This window comes from Electrona antarctica, assembly GCF_951216825.1.
Source record: "Electrona antarctica genome assembly, chromosome: 21".
Classification (NCBI taxonomy): domain Eukaryota; kingdom Metazoa; phylum Chordata; class Actinopteri; order Myctophiformes; family Myctophidae; genus Electrona; species Electrona antarctica.
Window position 1 is genome coordinate 3,510,209 of NC_136802.1, and position 21,318 is coordinate 3,531,526.

Here is a 21,318-nt window from a genome sequence, read left to right on the forward strand (position 1 = left end):
GTCAAGCTTCCGCGTGCGTAACATAAGTCCCGGAAAAGACGCGCTGTGATTGGCCAGTAGTCACTTGAGTGACAGCGAGAGACATGGAGGAGTCACATGAGTGACGTCACTTGGGGAGCGACGCAGTCGCCTTCAGCAAATGCCTTCAGCACTTCTAAATAATAAAGCTGCGGAGAACTGTTGCTTTGTGTTCACTCTTTAATGTTTTCTGTTAGTAATCTAATCCCCCTGGCTCTGATGTTGTATTGTTAATAACTTTGTTGTTTGTGTTTGTTTGTTTGTCTTGTTTTGTATTGTAATGTATACGGTCATGACTGTTATAAAGATTTGTTAAAAAAAAAAAAAAAGCCTTCAGCACTGCACTTCCGCCTTCATTGGGATACACGTCGCTCCAATGAACTGCAGCGGCAAATGAGGCATCTATTTCTTAATATCTATGGTGTGAAGCCTTCCCCAGTCAAACTGCTACCGTGCATCTAACTAAACCTTCCCCAGTCAAACTGCTACCGTGCATCTAACTAAACCTTCCCCAGACAAACTGCTACCGTGCATCTAACTAAACCTTCCCCAGTCAAACTGCTACCGTGCATCTAACTAAACCTTCCCCAGTCAAACTGCTGCCGTGCATCTAACTAAACCTTCCCCAGTCAAACTGCTACCGTGCATCTAACTAAACCTTCCCCAGTCAAACTGCTACCGTGCATCTAACTAAACCTTCCCCAGTCAAACTGCTGCCGTGCATCTAACTAAACCTTCCCCAGTCAACCTGCTGCTGTGCATCTAACTAAACCTTCCCCAGTCAAACTGCTACCGTGCATCTAACTAAACCTTCCCCAGTCAAACTGCTGCCGTGCATCTAACTAAACCTTCCCCAGTCAACCTGCTGCTGTGCATCTAACTAAACCTTCCCCAGTCAAACTGCTACGGTGCATCTAACTAAACCTTCCCCAGTAAAAACTGCTGCCGTGCATCTAACTAAACCTTCCCCAGTCAAACTGCTACGGTGCATCTAACTAAACCTTCCCCAGTCAAACTGCTACCGTGCATCTAACTAAACCTTCCCCAGTCAAACTGCTACGGTGCATCTAACTAAACCTTCCCCAGTCTAACTGCTACCGTGCATCTAACTAAACCTTCCCCAGTCAAACTGCTACCGTGCATCTAACTAACTAAACCTTCCCCAGTCAAACTGCTACGGTGCATCTAACTAAACCTTCCCCAGTCAAACTGCTACGGTGCATCTAACTAAACCTTCCCGTGTCAAATTGCCACATGTGCGTCTAACCAACGGTCTGCCTTCCTGTCTGCCCGCCAAGCATGACGCCGTGCGCGGTAACGCTCAGCGTATGGAGGTACCGCTGTGTTTAAATGGAGGAAGGATTAGGGGCATTCATTGGAACGGCTGAACAGAGGCGTCCTCGGGGGACTGAGCTGCTGCTGCTGACAAACAAACAAACAGGACAGCACGGTAGCACACAAGGACACCAGACATGAAATAAATAAAATAAATAATACACTATAGGGTAAATATGCACGATGGAACATACAGTATACACAATGGAATAATTCATCCATGATCGTTAAAGCTGCAAATGACACAGATTTTATGTTGTATACCCAGGACTTGAACCTGTGTCTCTATTAGCGTGAGAGACTATAACGTTTCTACTGCCGAGTTAAAACGCAATCCCCGTTTGACCAGGTGAGATGTTGTGTACAAATCACACCCGTGTAAACTGAGCGGTGCAGGCTGCTCAACAATACTCCAAACAGACAGACAGTATACAGTACCTGTAGACAGACATACAGACAGACAGACAGACAGACACACGCGGCCAGTCACTGGATCGGTTAGGTTAGGAACTGCTCAGAAATATTTCACCCACTTCTTTACACCTGTAAACCTGTGGTGTGACAATGCAGTATACATTCAGATTCAGATTCTGGGATTGAGACATTTGTCAATCAGTAGGCCTAAAGCCCAAACCGGGCAGGAACCCCTGTTAGTGGGGCGACTGTGGCTCAGGAGGTAGAGCAGGTCGTCCAATGATCCATGGGTCGGCGGTTCGAATCCCGGCTCCTCCTGTCTACATGTCGAAGTGTCCTTGGGCAAGACACTGAACCCCAAATTGCTCCTGATGTGCTGGTTGGTACCTTGCATGGCTTCTGCCGCAATCGGTGTGTGAATGGGTGAATGTAATGCACAATCTATGTAAAGCGCCTTGGATAAAGGCGCTATATAAATGCACCATTTACCATTTACCATTTTAGTGTTTTAAGCATTATGTTATGCTTTAGCTATTGAAAAATAGCAGATCTACAAGCTCATAGCACGGCACCGAGTGCCGCGCTACGAGCTTGTAGATCTGCTATTTTAGAATATGCTATTTTAGAATATATTTTCAGATGGGGGTCGGCGGCCAATTACAATTTTGGGGGTCCTTGACATGAACATGTTTGAGAACGCCATAGAAACGACTGCAAAACAGAAAACTTATCATTTTCTGTCTCTTCTGTAACAGACTTTCCAATATGACCGCTTCCTAAACGCCGACAAGACGGAGAAGAAGAAGTTCTACAAGAACGGGGAGAGGCTGAAGTACTACAGCATGCCTTGGGGCGGCGGGAGCAACGTCTGTGTGGGGAAGCAGTTCGCTACCAAGGGCATCAAGCAGTGAGTACAAACGCACGCACGCACGCACGCACGCACGCACGCACGCTGTGTAGTGCCATTAGCAACCGGCCTGGTGCTTCCTTGGAGCATACTATACTTGGTGCTTGGAGCATGCTATACTTGGTGCTTGGAGCATGCTATACTTGGTGCTTGGAGCATACTATACTTGGTGCTTGGAGCATGCTATACTTGGTGCTTGGAGCATACTATACTTGGTGCTTGGAGCATGCTATACTTGGTGCTTGGAGCATACTACACTTGGTGCTTGGAGCATACTATACTTGGTGCTTGGAGCATGCTATACTTGGTGCTTGGAGCATACTATACTTGGTGCTTGGAGCATACTATACTTGGTGCTTGGAGCATACTATACTTGGTGCTTGGAGCATGCTATACTTGGTGCTTGGAGCATACTATACTTGGTGCTTGGAGCATGCTATACTTGGTGCTTGGAGCATACTATACTTGGTGCTTGGAGCATACTATACTTGGTGCATGGAGCATGCTATACTTGGTGCTTGGAGCATACTATACTTGGTGCTTGGAGCATGCTATACTTGGTGCTTGGAGCATGCTATACTTGGTGCTTGGAGCATACTACACTTGGTGCTTGGAGCATACTATACTTGGTGCTTGGAGCATGCTATACTTGGTGCTTGGAGCATACTATACTTGGTGCTTGGAGCATACTATACTTGGTGCTTGGAGCATACTATACTTGGTGCTTGGAGCATACTATACTTGGTGCTTGGAGCATGCTATACTTGGTGCTTGGAGCATACTATACTTGGTGCTTGGAGCATGCTATACTTGGTGCTTGGAGCATACTATACTTGGTGCTTGGAGCATACTATACTTGGTGCATGGAGCATGCTATACTTGGTGCTTGGAGCATACTATACTTGGTGCTTGGAGCATGCTATACTTGGTGCTTGGAGCATGCTATACTTGGTGCTTGGAGCATACTATACTTGGTGCTTGGAGCATACTATACTTGGTGCATGGAGCATGCTATACTTGGTGCTTGGAGCATACTATACTTGGTGCTTGGAGCATGCTATACTTGGTGCTTGGAGCATGCTATACTTGGTGCTTGGAGCATACTATACTTGGTGCTTGGAGCATGCTATACTTGGTGCTTGGAGCATACTATACTTGGTGCTTGGAGCATACTATACTTGGTGCTTGGAGCATGCTATACTTGGTGCTTGGAGCATACTATACTTGGTGCTTGGAGCATACTATACTTGGTGCTTGGAGCATGCTATACTTGGTGCTTGGAGCATGCTATACTTGCTGTGATGAGATTTTCACGTGTCGATGTTAGGGAATTGATTTCACTCTTAACTGAAGCCCTTCCCTGGAATCAAGTACACAAGCAAAACATATGGGTTCTTCAGTGGTTCTTAAGACCACTTCACCACTTTTCAACCTATCTTCATATAATAGGTCCTCTGTAATAATCATGATAAAATGGCACCATTTTTTTCTACTCAGTCTGTGTCTCATAGGAAGGCTGTGGGCAGTTCAGAAACCCGTCCATCAGTGACATCATCGATGGGGAATCCAAGCTAATAGAAACTGCAGGCTTTCTAGTCCTGAAAAGTTGCAATACGAAAATGGAAGCCATCGTTAATACAACGATAATACAAATCTAAACATGTTTTTCAAAATGATGATGTCACTGGTGGACGGGTCTCTGAACTGCCCACAGCCTAGCCTGGCTAATAAGCCAGACCGAATCAGCCGTTGGCCTGCCGGCGGATTACGGTCTGGAGAGGCTCAATTGTACGCCCATTTCCTACACCAGAGAACTGGTGTGGCCAATCGGGACACGGTATGCAATATGGGCGGTGTTGCGAAGGCTTTCACTTAGAGTTCCATATATGGGATAACCCATAGTCCCATATATGGAGACAACAGCGATATCCAGCGCTGACATCAGATTAATGTAGAAACTCCAAAGATGGATATACACTGTGGTGACATCATCGTAACACTAGACTTGCACAGCATAAAAGGCGGCTCTCATGGCTTCTAAACCTGATTCCAGGCAACGCACGCGGTATCTCCAACAGGTCAACATATACGAATCAAGGTATCTGGCTTTACAACCCATATACCTTGAATGGCTTGTATTACCTTGGGTACGAGTCTTCTAGATGAGACAGAATAACTGGCTAATGGCTAAGCAACTCGTAGAGCATTGAAGTAGAGGTTTCCACATCCCGGTTAAGTTCGTATCGAACACCACTGTAGCGGGTCCTAACGAAATAATCAGCACTGGTTCGAGATATTTTACATGGTCCATTCGAGAACGGATTAGGGCGTACTACAGTAACAGGATGTCGGAGGCCTTAGAGGATGGTGGTGGGACGGCTTCCCCAGGATCCAGGAGGTTACGACACCAGGTGGAAGAACTTGTGGAGCAGGTGCGCTTCAACAATCCCTTAGAGGATGGTGGCCGACAGATTCCCCAGGAGCCAGGAGGCTACAACACCAGGTGGTAGAGCTTGTGGAGCAGGTGCGCTTCAACAATCATCATTTGGCCCCAGGGCCTACGGGCTCTGGAAGTTTGCCTCCAGAGTCTATGGGCTCTGGAGGTCCTGGGCATCAGTTGGTTAGATGCCAGAGACCCGAAGTGGTGGGACACACTTCGCCTTCGGAGCAGGTGGGCTCCGGAGGCTCTGGACATCAGTTGGTTAGATGCCAGGGATCCGAAGTGGTGGGACACACTTCGCCTTCGGAGCAGGTGGGCTCCGGAGGTTCTGGACATCAGTTGGTTAGATGCCAGGGACCCGAAGTGGTGGGACACACTTCGCCTTCGGAGCAGGTGGGCTCCGGAGGTTCTGGACATCAGTTGGTTAGATGCCAGGGATCCGAAGTGGTGGGACACACTTCGCCTTGGATCCGAAGTGGTGGGACACACTTCGCCTTTGGAGCAGGTGGGCTCCGGAGGTTCTGGACATCAGTTGGTTAGATGCCAGGGACCCGAAGTGGTGGGACACACTTCGCCTTCGGAGCAGGTGGGCTCCGGAGGCTCTGGACATCAGTTGGTTAGATGCCAGGGATCCGAAGTGGTGGGACACACTTCGCCTTCGGAGCAGGTGGGCTCCGGAGGTTCTGGGCATCAGTTGGTTGGATGCCAGGGACCCGACGTTGTGGGATTTCCATGTCCAGCAGAGATTGAAGGACCCGGCGTAGGACAGGAGAGTTCATCTTCAAAACGGCATGGGAATCGATTCTTGGGACAGCAGAGCAGGCTCGGACATCAAGACTACGATGGATATACCACCGATAACGGAATCTACCGAGGACGAAGAGGAGCAGGAAGATGCAGCAGCCGAAGAGGGTCCAGCTCACCAGGAAGACACAGCATCCGACGAGGGTCCAGCTCACCAGGAAGACACAGCATCCGACGAGGGTCCAGCTCACCAGGAAGACACAGCATCCGACGAGGGTCCAGCTCACCAGGAAGTCACAGCATCCGACGAGGGTCCAGCTCACCAGGAAGTCACAGCATCCGACGAGGGTCCAGCTCACCAGGAAGTCACAGCATCCGACGAGGGTCCAGCTCACCAGGAAGACACATCATCCGACGAGGGTCCAGCTCACCAGGAAGACACAGCATCCGACGAGGGTCCAGCTCACCAGGAAGACACAGCATCCGACGAGGGTCCAGCTCACCAGGAAGACACAGCATCCAACGAGGATCCAGCTCACCAGGAAGACACAGCATCCGACGAGGGTCTCGTTCACCAGCAAGATACAACACCCGACGAGGGTCTCGTTCACCAGGAAGATACAACATCCGACGAGGGTCTCGTTCACCAGCAAGATACAACATCCGACGAGGGTCTCGTTCACCAGGAAGACACAGTTGGTGAAGGTCTGGCGAGACGCTTTCAATGGGGTGGCCCAAGGGCCAGAGAGCACTGGTGATGTGCTGGAGAGAGAGAGCACTGGTGATGTGCAGGAGAGAGAGAGCACTGGTGATGTGCTGGAGAGAGAGAGCACTGGTGATGTGCTGGAGAGAGAGCACTGGTGATGTGCTGGAGAGAGAGAGCACTGGTGATGTGCTGGAGAGAGAGAGCACTGGTGATGTGCAGGGGAGAGAGAGAGAGAGAGAGCACTGGACATGATCACCTCCCTGAAAGACGCCAGGGTTGAAGTGATGGCGTCGTGTTGTAGAAGCCAGGGTTGACGTGATGGTGTCGTGTTGTAGACGCCAGGGTTGAAGTGATGGCCTCGTGTTGTAGACGCCAGGGTTGACGTGATGGCGTCGTGTTGTAGACGCCAGGGTTGACGTGATGGTGTCGTGTTGTAGACGCCAGGGTCGAAGTGGTGGCGTGGTGTTGTAGAAGCCTGGGTCCGAAGTTGTGGACCACCCTTGATACGGTCAAGAGGGCGTTACTTCAAACTGGAACTGCATGTGTTGGCTGACCCATTGACAGGGAACGCCCTTAATGGGTGGCATGTGATTTGATCTTGAGGTTTTTATGACCCACCGTAACCTCAAAGGAAGAAAGCGGGAAGCTTGGATGCCCTCAATGGGGTGGCCTGAATGGCTGACGTTTGCTGTTCAAGCCTCAGTATGCTTGTATTGGGGTGGCCTGAGGGGTCTACTGTTCAAGCCTTTCACCTAGAGCTTAACGAAGGCTTTCACCTAGAGCTTCATGTGTCATTAGGGCCAGAAGGCTCTGGTGGATATCATGAGAGCATCGTCTGGACAGCATGATGATGCAAGGGCATCGGAGCTATATCAACCCTCCCATAGATGATGGCAATGTAACGAAGCGGAACGCTCTGGTGGATATCATGAGAGCATTGTCTGGACAGCATGATGATGCAAGGGCATCGGAGCTATATCAACCCTCCCATAGATGTTGGAGCAGTCGGAGGACTGCAGAGGCTTCGTTCACCGATAGGATATCGAGATGAAAGTGCAAGCTGACAGACCAGAAGTCCAGGTTCATAGGGACCGAAGTAGTCCAGCAAGGAGGCTGGACGGTCACTCTTGCAGAAATGACCATGGGCATAACCAGAGACGAACAGTCATCATGCATGGTACGGTAGTAGCACCCATTTCTGCTGATCATACACCAAGTAACCAGCAAGACGGCAAGAAGCCGTATTGTCAGTACTGTAATAGCGGCACACACCATCTTACAATTTACAATTTACAATTTAGGCATTTAGCAGACGCTCTTAATCCAGAGCGACTTACATTAGGCAAGAACAAAAGTATGGGAATACATCACATATATAAAATGCATTTATCAAGAAACATGCGTATGCAGCAGGTTCAAACGACTGAGTTTAATGGTGAAACGAGATTTGATATGACAAATGAAGCTGTGTTATCAGTAATGGACGTCGTCATCAGGCAAGAAACTGGAAACTACAGACTAGGAGTGAACTGTGGTGGAAGGCACCCTCTGGCTTTTCACAGTATTAATAGGAGCCGGACCCGGTTGAACCGGAGAGCAGATGAACATTTGCGGAACCCTAGGACACCTAAGATCGAGACGGGACAGGATTTACAAGAGGAATTACCGCAGCCAGATTTTACAATCTTGACTATAGCAGGAGAGTCCTGCATGTGGGCTATCCACCGCCTAAAGGGAGAAATGTCATGTTAAAGGTGTGCAAAGTTCTAATTTGCAATTGTGGCAAAGTAATGGAAGTATATGCAGTTCTGGATGATGGTTCGGGGCGAACCATTTTGTTACACACAGTTGCCAAGCAGGTCGGATTGAAGGGTCAACCTGAAGAGTTGCGTATCAGAATCATGAGAGATCTTCAAGTTTTGCACGGGGTGGCTGTATCTTCCGAGGTATCTCCTGCCGTACAGCCAAACCAAGTCAATAATATTGAGGGAGCATTGATCGCCAAATAGCTTGGATTGTGAGCATATACAGATCGTCAGCAGACTAATGGAGAGAGAATAACATCTTCGAGAGCTTCCCTTGCTGGATAACTATCAGGCCTGGCCTGTTAGAACCTAGCCGAAAGAAAGGAAAATTGTCTGAGTCTTCTGAATACGGTATAGATTTCAACGTGAAATCTGGGGTGGCCCAAGGGCCAGGTACGCTCTTGATGCGGTGGCTCGAAGAGCCAGGTACGCCTTCGATGGGGTGGCCCAAGGGCCAGGTACGCTTGCAATGGGCGAACTGTTCAAGCCTTCTTGATGTTTTACATATTTCCATGGGAAATCTGGGGGTGGCTGTTGCGAAGGCTTTCACTTAGAGTTCCATATATGGGATAACCCATAGTCCCATATATGGAGACAACAGCGATATCCAGCGCTGACATCAGATTAATGTAGAAACTCCAAAGATGGATAAACACTGTGGTGACATCATCGTAACACTAGACTTGCACAGCATAAAAGGCGGCTCTCATGGCTTCTAAACCTGATTCCAGGCAACGCACACGGTATCTCCAACAGGTCAACATATACGAATCAAGGTATCTGGCTTTACAACCCATATACCTTGAATGGCTTGTATTACCTTGGGTACGAGTCTTCTAGATGAGACAGAATAACTGGCTAATGGCTAAGCAACTCGTAGAGCATTGAAGTAGAGGTTTCCACATCCCGGTTAAGTTCGTATCGAACACCACTGTAGCGGGTCCTAACGAAATAATCAGCACTGGTTCGAGATATTTTACAGGCGGGCTTTGGTACAGCGACGTTCAATGCTTGAGACCTTTGACTGACAGTAGCTCTAACCAATTGCGTCAAAGAGAAAATGTTTGAACCCGCCCCCCGGGAAACAAGATCCATACACAGCATCTCCAGACTCAAATACCACACGACAGTGTGATTTGAGTCTGGCTTATTAGCCAGGCTACCCACAGCCCTCCACAGACCGAGTAGAAAAAAATGGTGGCATTTTATCATGAACATTAGTGAGGACCAATTATATGAAGATAAGTTGAAAAGTGGTGAAGTGGTCCTTTAACTTCAATGGGGTAGTTGTAATGTTGTCTCATGTCACTGGTGGAAACCTCATGTGTCCGAAACTGTGACTTTCCACCTTTCAAATTGGTTAAAGTTACTTTGATGCTATATTACCTAATTTACCTAAGGACTCCCCTGGGCCCTGGAACCCCCTCAAGGGCCCCTGGGGGTCCCCGGACTCCACTTTGTCTAGATGAAGTGTTCACTGTTACAGCATGTCACTCTTTGTGACCTGTAGGTTTGGTGTATATTGGCTGTTATGCGATTCTTTGTGACCTGTAGATTTATGTTAACTGTTATGTGATTATTTGTGACCTGTAGATTTATGTTCTAACTGTTATGTGATTATTTGTGACCTGCAGGTTCGTGTTGACGGTGCTGACCCGTCTAGACGTGGAGCTGTGCGACCCTCAGGCCCGGGTCCCGCCCATCAACCCCAGTCGCTATGGTTACGGGATGCTGCAGCCAATAGGAGACCTGCAGGTCCGATACAGGCTCAAGACGACCGCGACGTCACACTAAAGCCTGTTACTTTGTAGCGACGGTAGAAGAAGTACCGAGAAGTACCGGGTACTCCCATTTTCACTGAAGAAGTACCGGGTGCTCCCTTTTTCACTGAAGTAAAGGTAGAAGCTTGTAGCACGGCACCGAGTGCCGCTCTACAAGCTTGTAGATCTGCTATTTTTGAAAAATCTTTAAAATGTGGCGCAAATCTTTGAATATATTCTTCTTTCAGTGAACGTTTTTAACTCATACCCTTTGCTTCTGGGAGGTTCCTGGAGCAACATATTTTCAGATGGGGGTCGGTGGCATACGTACATACGTACATACGTACATACGTACATACGTACATACATCATACATCATCATACGTACATACATCATCATACGTACATACATACGTACATACATCATACGTACATACATCATACGTACATACATCATACGTACATACATCATCATACGTACATACATCATTTCTGGGATCCTTGATATGAAATAGTTTGAGAACCACTGATATAGTTTGATATAGTTTCTGAAAACTGTCATGATTTAGAAGACATTTTGTAGAATCTGGTCTCAGGTCTAAATGAGTTAAATAGAATGTAATTTATATGCAGTGCAATTAAAGTGTAAAATAAGCATTATATGTGTGTGTGTGTGTGTGTGTGTGTGTGTGTGTGTGTGTGTGTGTGTGTGTGTGTGTGTGTGTGTGTGTGTGTGTGTGTGTGTGTGTGTGTGTGTGTGTGTGTGTGTGTGTGTGTGTGTGTGTGTGTGTGACTGTTCAGCTTAATACCTTTGCAACAGTTGTTTGACACAACTTGGTTATTTATATAATATTGTTAATTATTTATATAATATTATATAATATTGTATATTTGATGCTTTTATATGACTCATATTTAATGTCGTTAGTGTGTGTATGTTGACTTTATGTACTGTAATGAAAAAAATGAAAATAAAACAAACCAATAAAAAAAAATTGTTGTCGCATTTAGTTCCAATTTCACATTATCATGCATGAGTTCTCTCTTCTGATTGGATGAACTTGGTATCCCAACTGGGGAGATTAACGCACTGTGTTGTGCTTACAGAGGAAGTGGAGAGAGCCCTGTTATACTGCACACACGCACGCACGCACGCACGCACGCACGCACGCACACACGCACGCACGCACGCACCTCCAAATGCCTCAGGTTTAACTAAATTCCCATTGACAATGAAGGGAAGATTTACATATGTGGACGAGCAAATCGGCTATTTTTGTCCTATACACAAATTCCCATTGACAATGAATGGATGATGATAAGAGCGCCCCTCACTTCACACCGGTGTGATGTTTTTGAAATGTAGAGAATTCATTCAATGAAAAGGTGTGAACATAGGGGGGGGGGGGGGGATAACACAAATCTTATGGGTGGACTGGGGGTCCCTGGGGGTCCCTGGGGGTCCCCTGGGGGTCCCTGGGTGTCCCTGGGGGTCCCTGGGGGTCCCCTGGGGGTCCCTGGGTGTCCCTGGGGGTCCCCTAGGGGTCCCTGGGCCCTTGCAGGTTAAATTACATAATTATAGGCCTATAGCAGTATCAACATTCAGGGCCCTTGATATATAAAATCACACCTGTGTGAACTGAGCGCCGGTGCAACTATACATTTATTGTTATAGCCTAGTTTACTGTACTGTACTGTACTGTACTGTACTGTACTGTACTGTACTTTGATTGTTTTTGAAAATCGTGTGGGGGTCCCTGGAACATCCAGGCAGGGACAGGGACAGGGACAGGGACATGCACACATGGGAGGGACACACATAGCGGTGTAATGGAGCGTATAGGCATCGCTAAAAAAAAAACACATATTTGAAAACGGAGGGTGTGTTAAGGGTTAATCAGATGTGGAAGCAAAAGGGTCAGACAGACAGACAGACAGACAGACAGACAGACAGACAGACTGTACACATCCATCCATCCCTCTAATCTCTCTCCCGGGAGGAGAACCCATTACAGACACTAGGCTATACGGAACAGAACGGATGCTCATCATATACTTGTTGATCTGTTCTGCACCCCCCGCTGGGCTGAGAGAGAGAGAGAGAGAGAGAGAGAGAGAGAGAGAGAGAGAGAGAGAGAGAGAGAGAGAGACAGAGAGACAGAGAGAGAGAGAGAGAGAGAGAGAGAGAGAGGAGAGAGAGAGACAGAGAGAGAGAGAGAGAGAGACAGAGAGAGAGAGACAGAGAGACAGAGAGAGAGAGAGGGAGAGAGAGAGAGAGAGAGAGACAGAGAGAGAGAGAGAGAGAGACAGAGAGAGAGAGACAGAGAGACAGAGAGAGAGAGACAGAGAGACAGAGAGAGAGAGGGAGAGAGAGAGAGCAGCATCTGGACTAGTGACTGGGCGTCATGAAGCTGAGGAGAGGCAGCAGAGCAACACAACAACACATGAAGCAGGAGAAGCCTTAAGGAGGACAGCATCTCCTCTCTGAGTGCTGCCATGATCACCACGGGAGGACCACACCGCGTCGGAGAGGAACGGAAAGGAAAGGAATGGCTCCACAACACACCCAGCTGTGGTCGGGATTTATTATTGGGTCAATTATGAACCAATAACGGACCGTTATTGCTGTTGTTGTTTCGTCTCAATCTCTCTCTCTCTCTCTCTCCCTCTCTTTACGCCAAACGGATGTATCAGTCCTTCTCCAGAGAAAAGGTAGGTGTTGGTCGCTGCGTTGAAGTGAATGTGAGCAGCTGTCAGTCAGCTCGTTAAAGCGCTATTAGGCAGCCTAATTTAGGCTGTACTGTAAAAACATCGCCGGTCGGTCACGATCGATGTGTGTGTGTTTTCTCCCCCTCCCCAATATAAGCTGTAGAAGAGCCTAATCAATCGTTATATGGATCAGCTATGGCGTAGATTAGAAGACTGTGTTGTTGCATCTAAACGGCGTTCATCGGGTGGAGTGAATTTAAGCGCCAGTTAAATAGATCAAGGGAAACACTCAACAATTTGTAGGCTATTTCTCTTTGCAACGCAGCTGCAGCTCCACGGGATCAAATCTCACTATTAGCCTACTTAATAATGTAATTGGTATATTATGCTACTATCATGTTTTATTGTGAGCTGCGATGTAGACTATATACTGTAGTAGGAACGCATGCAGGTTCTTAAATCCATGGGAAATGAAAAGATGGTTGAATTGGCCGACTTCAATAATTGTTGAATAAAGGCTAGACTACAGTAAAAAACGGTACGGGGGTGGAGGAGGAGTGGCGGTTAAACCCTCCACTTCACTGAGTGGAGTCCACCAGGGTTTGATCCCAGGCCCCCCTCCTTTTTAGCCCCCTCTACACCAAGTCTATCTGGCAAAGAAAATAGCCGATCTACAAGTTCACACCGCCAATCATGATGCTCGCCGAATGTTCGCACCAGATTATAGGCTGTAGCTGCTGTGGTTCAATTAAGTGGTGAAAACAATCCTCCCGTTTTCTTCTCATTATGTTTCTGCTGACAACGTAGGAATTGCGGACCTCCTAATAACAACAACAACAACAACTACAAGCCCACAACTACAATCCTACCGTAACGTCGCCACTTCACTTTATGGAACGAAATTAACTTCTAGTGTCGTTTAAAACTTTGAGAGACGACGTTAAGTCACGACGTCTGTCATCATTAAACCGACTGGTTGTGTTTTATTTTTGTTTTGTTTTGTAAACTCGCCATGAATGGAATGAATGAATGAATGAAATAGTCTGTCCACTAGGCTATATCCGCCATTGATGCAAACGGACTCCCTGTTTTAGCCAGAGATGTATTCCTCTTTTCCAGATTAATGTGTATGTAATGTAGGCTACACCAATAGTCACAGGGTGTCGCTACTCGCTTGTCAAAACGTAGCAGGGAAGATGATAAGCTGATATATGTTAAGCGACACACCATTACGGTATTACATTAAAGGTTATTAGGCTGCAATCAGAGTAGTGAATCCTGATGGTTTCAGCACCACTGGAGTGGACAGATCCAGCGGTTCTGATGGTTTCAGCACCACTGGAGTGGACAGATCCAGCGGTTCTGATGATTTCAGCACCACTGGAGTGGACAGATCCAGCGGTTCTGATGGTTTCAGCACCACTGGAGTGGACAGATCCAGCGGTTCTGATGATTTCAGAACCACCGGAGTGGACAGCTCCAGCGGTTCTGATGTTTTCAGAACCACCGGAGTGGACAGCTCCATGTGGTTCTGATCGTTTCAGCACCACTGGAGTGGACAGATCCAGCGGTTCTGATCGTTTCAGCACCACTGGAGTGGACAGCTCCATGTGGTTTTGATGGTTTCAGCACCACTGGAGTGGACAGCTCCATGTGGTTCTGATCGTTTCAGCACCACTGGAGTGGACAGATCCAGCGGTTCTGATCGTTTCAGCACCACTGGAGTGGACAGATCCATGTGGTTCTGATCGTTTCAGCACCACTGGAGTGGACAGCTTAATGTGGTCCTAATCGTTTAAGCACCACTGGAGTGGACAGCTCACCACTTGGCAGTCCCCACCCACAATAGTGCTGCACCCGTGTGACCATGGACAGCTCCCACTGTCTCAGGCGGTGGTTGGAAAGTAACCCAGTATTTTTACTCAAGTACTTTCACTTAACTAGAGTTTTTACATTTTTGAGCGTTGCCTCCGCTCCATTACACAGCTACGTGTGTGCCTATGTATGTCCCTGTACGTGTCTGTCTGAGCACGGACAGCTGCAACACCTAAAGTGACCAGTAGAGTACAGCACAGAGTATGAAGTGTCTTCTCCAGGTGTCGTGATCTCAGTGGCGTGAGGCTTGACCATAATTATATGGAGGCGTGATGTCTCAAGGCATGACCATATATGGAGGCATGATGTCACGAGGTGTGACCATATATGGAGGCATGATGTCACGAGGTGTGACCATATATGGAGGCGTGACTAACTGATGGGAGATGCAGGTTTTCATAGTAATTGGTCGCAATAACACCCATAGATATATATAAAGTCTAGATGGCTTAAGGCAGAGTTTCTGACAGCTCAAACAAAGTCATAACTCGCTCAAACCTTGACGGATTTACAAACGGGTTGGTTTATTACAAACGTTGTCAACGGGGCTATGATTCAGGACGCTTATCTGCCTAATTTTGTTTTTTTATATGAACGTCTCTGACGTTTATAACAAACCAAACCGTTTGAAAATCGGTTGAAAATTGAGCAAGTTATGGTTATTTAAAAGTAAATGCCCCATAGACACAATGTTATGTGGCCCCGAGGTAAGATGGCCGCCACGTAGCAACGTCGCTCTCCATTGGCCAGAGCGCGGGTGAGCCATCTAGCTTTCTTATATATATATATATATATATATATCTATGATAACACCCATTACTTTTTGTGTCTTCTCCAAAACCCCCAGAAACAACCATGATGAAAGAGAGCCCTGCAAGCGACCACAGCAGCAGCACTACTAGTCCATAGCCTCCAGCTAGAACCTCATCCCAACCTGGTCTCCATCCATCCTTCCGTCATGGAGAGCGCAGCCTCCAGCTAGAACCTCATCCCAACCTGGTCTCCATCCATCCTTCCGTCATGGAGAGCGCAGCCTCCAGCTAGAACCCCCTGATCTCCACCCATCCGTCCTTCCGCCATGGAGAGCGCAGCCTCCAGCTAGAACCCCCTGATCTCCACCCATCCATCCTTCCGTCATGGAGAGCGCAGCCTCCAGCTAGAACCCCCTGATCTCCACCCATCCATCCTTCCGCCATGGAGAGCGCAGCCTCCAGCTAGAACCCCCTGATCTCCACCCATCCATCCTTCCGTCATGGAGAGCACCCTGGCGGACCTGAGCAAGGCGGGGGAATCCCAGCGCTCCACGGCCTCCCTGCCCCCCGAGCCCCTGGACATCCTGCGCAGCAAGTCGTGCTTCCGCCGCGTGCGCCTCAACGTGGGCGGGCTCCCGCACGAGGTGCTGTGGCGCACGCTGGACCGCCTGCCGCGCACGCGCCTCGGGAAGCTGCGCGACTGCAACACGCACGAGTCCCTGATGGAGGTCTGCGACGACTACAGGTGTGATACGGTTCCTTATACATGACTGTAGTAGGTTCCATCTACCACTAGGGGTGGAGCCCGAAAATCGGTCCATTACAAACCCGGTTCGGCATTTATCGAGACCCGAGTATCAATAAGCGTTTGGCTTGTCGAGTCTGTTATCGGGTATAAGGGGGCTGGGACGCGACGGGTAGTTGCGTGGTGCGTCATCGTTTTGCCGTGGAACTATGGTGGAACGGGTGAAAAAGTTTGGTAACATGAAAAAAGACGAGGGGAGCTAAATGCAATAATGTAGCCTACCACAGTTGTTGCATGCATGAAAGGGAGCATTTCGACAATGCATAGACATCTGTCCATAATGCATTGTATTAAACCCAAATGCGATACCTTTGCATCATGTCTGCACCGAGTCGAAACAACACGGGAGCCGTCAACTGCTAGCCTGGCGCGACCAGACTCATAGCGAGGATTCACTGACGCTTCCTCCCCACATATGATATATATTTGCGGGGAGGAAGCGTAGTTATAATATCTCCTGCGGATCGATTGAATATAATCTCATATAATACGTGACGTATTCAATGTGCATGCAACTTCTCAGTCTATCGTTGCTGAAAAGGCAGAGCTACAAGCTCACAATGCGGTGCAACCAGACGCGGTGTGAGCTTGTAGACTGGCTATTTTTGGTGCGTGACACCGCCGTACGATGTATACATTACACATTTAAAGTGACGGTACACAATTAACAGTTCCCTCTGTCTGTTAGAAAGGTACTGTATAAGACCCTAGTAAAATGTAGTGCAGAGGGATGTCTTGGTTGGTTAAAATAAAGGGATTATTAACATATAATAAGATACAAAATATGCATATTCTGCTTCTGTGTGTGTGTGTGTGTGTGTGCGTGCGTGCGTGCGTGCGTGCGTGCGTGCGTGCGTGCGTGCGTGCGTGCGTGCGTGCGTGCGTGTGTGTACACCGCATACAAACTATCACAACTGGCCAATAAAAAGAAGGTTCTGTTCAGAATTAATATTGTCTCCCATCTTTCCACAAAATAATATCAAATGCTCGATAGTGGGCTCGATAAGGACCCGGCTCGATAAGCCTGATCGATAAGGTGATCGTTATCAATACAAATTAACAAGCTCCATCCCTATCCCACACAAGCTGAATTCAGGTCAAAAATACCTTATTTTCCCTGTGATGTTATTGGCTACTGTCACCAGACGCTTCAAAGTCCCATTTGTATAGAGAGGCCTTTTTTTAAATGCCCTTAACAGCAGAACTTGGTGCTTTTATTCTAACTGATACTGATGTGTTTTTATTTTTTTATTTTTCATTTGAAATTTGAAAAAAAAGGTGCTATATAAATAAAGTTTATTATTATTATTATTATTATTATTACAGCCTGCACGAGAACGAGTACTTCTTCGACCGTCACCCGGGCGCCTTCACGTCCATCCTGAACTTCTACCGCACGGGCAAGCTGCACATGATGGAGGAGATGTGTGCGCTGTCCTTCAGCCAGGAGCTGGACTACTGGGGCATCGACGAGATCTATCTGGAGTCCTGCTGCCAGGTAACTATATTTATATACCCTTCAGCCAGGAGCTGGACTATAGATCTACCTGTAGTCCTGCTGCCAGGTAACTATATTTATATACCCTTCAGCCAGGCGCTGGACTATAGATCTATCTGGAGTCCTGCTGCCAGGTAACTATATTTATATACCCTTCAGCCAGGAGCTGGACTATAGATCTATCTGGAGTCCTGCTGCCAGGTAACTATATTTATATACCCTTCAGCCAGGAGCTGGACTATAGATCTATCTGGAGTCCTGCTGCCAGGTAACTATATTTATATACCCTTCAGCCAGGCGCTGGACTACTGAGATCTACCAGTAGTCCTGCTGCCAGGTAACTATATTTATATACCCTTCAGCCAGGCGCTGGACTATAGATCTATCTGGAGTCCTGCTGCCAGGTAACTATATTTATATACCCTTCAGCCAGGCGCTGGACTATAGATCTATCTGGAGTCCTGCTGCCAGGTAACTATATTTATATACTCTTCAGCCAGGAGCTGGACTATAGATCTATCTGGAGTCCTGCTGCCAGGTAACTATATTTATATACCCTTCAGCCAGGCGCTGGACTATAGATCTATCTGGAGTCCTGCTGCCAGGTAACTATATTTATATACCCTTCAGCCAGGCGCTGGACTATAGATCTATCTGGAGTCCTGCTGCCAGGTAACTATATTTATATACCCTTCAGCCAGGAGCTGGACTATAGATCTATCTGGAGTCCTGCTGCCAGGTAACTATATTTATATACCCTTCAGCCAGGCGCTGGACTATAGATCTACCAGTAGTCCTGCTGTCAGGTAACTATATTTATATACCCTTCAGCCAGGCGCTGGACTATAGATCTATCTGGAGTCCTGCTGCGAGGTAACTATATTTATATACCCTTCAGCCAGGAGCTGGACTATAGATCTATCTGGAGTCCTGCTGCCAGGTAACTATATTTATATACCCTTCAGCCAGGAGCTGGACTATAGATCTATCTGGAGTCCTGCTGCCAGGTAACTATATTTATATACCCTTCAGCCAGGAGCTGGACTATAGATCTATCTGGAGTCCTGCTGCCAGGTAACTATATTTATAAACCCTTAGCCAGGCGCTGGACTATAGATCTACCAGTAGTCCTGCTGTCAGGTAACTATATTTATATACCCTTCAGCCAGGAGCTGGACTATAGATCTATCTGGAGTCCTGCTGCCAGGTAACTATATTTATATACCCTTCAGCCAGGAGCTGGACTATAGATCTACCTGGAGTCCTGCTGCCAGGTAGGGAGGGAGCTCGATAACCGATACCCGAAAGAAAATCCCATAACAAGCTTATCGAGCACCCGTTATCAATAAGCTTTGGGCTTATTGAGTACCCGTTATCAATAAGCTTTGGGCTTATTGAGCACCCGTTATCTATAAGCTTTGGGCTTATTGAGTACCCGTTATCAATAAGCTTTGGGCTTATTGAGTACCAGTTATCTATAAGCTTTGGGCTTATTGAGTACCAGTTATCAATAAGCTTTGGGCTTATTGAGTACCAGTTATCTATAAGCTTTGGGCTAATCAAGCCTGTTATTGAGCATAGCGGCCCATGACGTCATGTTTAAACAATCAAGACAAGAGATCAATAAATATATGTAATCATCCACGCTGGCACAAACTGTTGGTCTAAAAGTGTATTGATACCTGCCAACCAGCGCTGTCCGGGTAAACAAAGTGTATTGATACCTGCCAACCAGCGCTGTCCGGGTAAACAAAATTATGCTTTAAAGTGACAGTATACATATTAACCAGTTAACAGTTTATTTGATATTATTTTATTGGTAAAAAGGTCAATTTCCTTCCATCTGTTAGAACAGTACTGTATTTGAGGCCCTATAGTAAAAGATACTGGTGTTGTCTCCCGTCTTTCCACAACCTAATAGAAAGTGATCGATAAGCCTGATCGATAAGGTGCTCATTATCAATACAAAATGAATGAGCTCCATCCCTAGGGATGGAGCTCATTAATTAATAAGTAGACGGGTATACCCGTCTACCTATACCTTATCAATACACATTAACGAGCTCCACCCCTCTCTTAACAAGCTCCACCCCTCCCTTAACGAGCTTCACCCCTCCCTTAATGAGCTCCACCCCTCCCTTAATGAGCTCCACCCCTCCCTTAACGAGCTCCACCACTCCCTTAACGAGCTCCACCCCTCCCTGCTATACCCCTCCCTGCCACCAGGCGCGCTACCACCAGAAGAAGGAGCAGATGAACGAGGAGCTGAAGAGGGAGGCGGACAACCAGAAGGACCGCGAGGGCGACGAGTTCGAGAACACCTGCTGCGCCGAGAAGAGACAGAAGCTCTGGGACCTCCTGGAGAAACCCAGCTCCTCTGTCGCCGCAAAGGTACGAAACCCAGCAACAGAAACCCAGCTCCTCTGTCGCCGCAAAGGTACGCTCCCTGAGCTCCGCTTGCCGCGCTGCGCGCACGCATATCTGAGCTTGTTGCCAAAGTTTTGTTTAGTTGGCCTTATTTCTGAAGTCTAGTTGATTATTTGGGCTTGTTTCAAAAGTGCGGTTGCTTTTTTGGGCTTGTTTCTAAAGTGCAGTTGATTATTTGTGTTGGGTGTAATTTAATATATATTTGTTTCCACTCTGAAGGATTGTCAATCCCATCTTTACGCGGACGACACAGTTTTATATTGTGTTGCCGTTGAGAACCTGCAGCTTGCTTTTAAAACTCTCCAGGGTGCCCTGGTTGAGCTAAGACTTGTTTTAAATGCAAGTAAAACAAAATTCATGCTGTTTTCTAGGGCTATGAACACTGACTTGGATAGTGTACTTCTTCAGATTGAGAGGGTCTCTGAATATAAATATCTTGGCATCTGGCTTGACGATACATTTCATATTGTTGATCTTCAAACTCCATCCATCCTTCCGTCATGGAGAGCGCAGCCTCCAGCTAGAACCCCCTGATCTCCACCCATCCGTCCTTCCGCCATGGAGAGCGCAGCCTCCAGCTAGAACCCCCTGATCTCCACCCATCCATCCTTCCGTCATGGAGAGCGCATAAAGTTCCTTTGTAATTTATCCTGATTTATAATTGATGTATTGTTTTGACTGTAACTAGTTTGTGTATTGTAACCTTGGCTACATTGAAAACGAGGGCTTGCCCTCAACTGTATGTCCTAGTATGAAGGTGATGATGATGATACGCACACATGCGCATACACCCCCCCCAAACAGAAACACACACAGTCTCATAGGGCGGCAGTGTGTGTGTGTGTGTGTGTGTGTGTGTGTGTGTGTGTGTGTGTGTGTGTGTGTGTGTGTGTGTGTGTGTGTGTGTGTGTGTGTGTGTGTAATGCACTGTAATCATTGTAAAGAGTGATGACAGGTTGTATAAACGCACCATTTACCATTTTACACACACGGGAGTGACATTGCTTTGTTTGCCTTTTAAAATGCATGCTTACATTGTTACATCAGCACACACACACACACACACACACACACACACACACACACACACACACACACACACACACACACACACACACACACA

General features: G+C 47.3%; 2 protein-coding genes across 2 annotated transcripts in view; both read left to right on the top strand.

Annotated features, from left to right (window-relative positions):
- Positions 1–11,039, top strand: part of LOC306913724 (prostacyclin synthase-like) — a 32,712-nt gene extending 21,673 nt beyond the window's left edge. Inside the window, exons 8-9 of the mRNA XM_079490537.1 lie at positions 2,523–2,674; positions 10,004–11,039. Of these exons, the coding sequence (XP_079346663.1) occupies positions 2,523–2,674; positions 10,004–10,163 (312 nt within the window). The 3' untranslated portion in view covers positions 10,164–11,039. The remainder of the gene's footprint in view (positions 1–2,522; positions 2,675–10,003) is intronic.
- A 4,926-nt stretch (positions 11,040–15,965) lies between these two features.
- kcnb1 (potassium voltage-gated channel, Shab-related subfamily, member 1) overlaps positions 15,966–21,318 on the top strand; it is a gene marked incomplete at both ends in the record, with an annotated part of 43,295 nt that continues 37,942 nt past the window's right edge. Inside the window, 3 exons of the mRNA XM_079490538.1 lie at positions 15,966–16,210; positions 17,597–17,768; positions 19,995–20,159. Of these exons, the coding sequence (XP_079346664.1) occupies positions 15,966–16,210; positions 17,597–17,768; positions 19,995–20,159 (582 nt within the window). The remainder of the gene's footprint in view (positions 16,211–17,596; positions 17,769–19,994; positions 20,160–21,318) is intronic.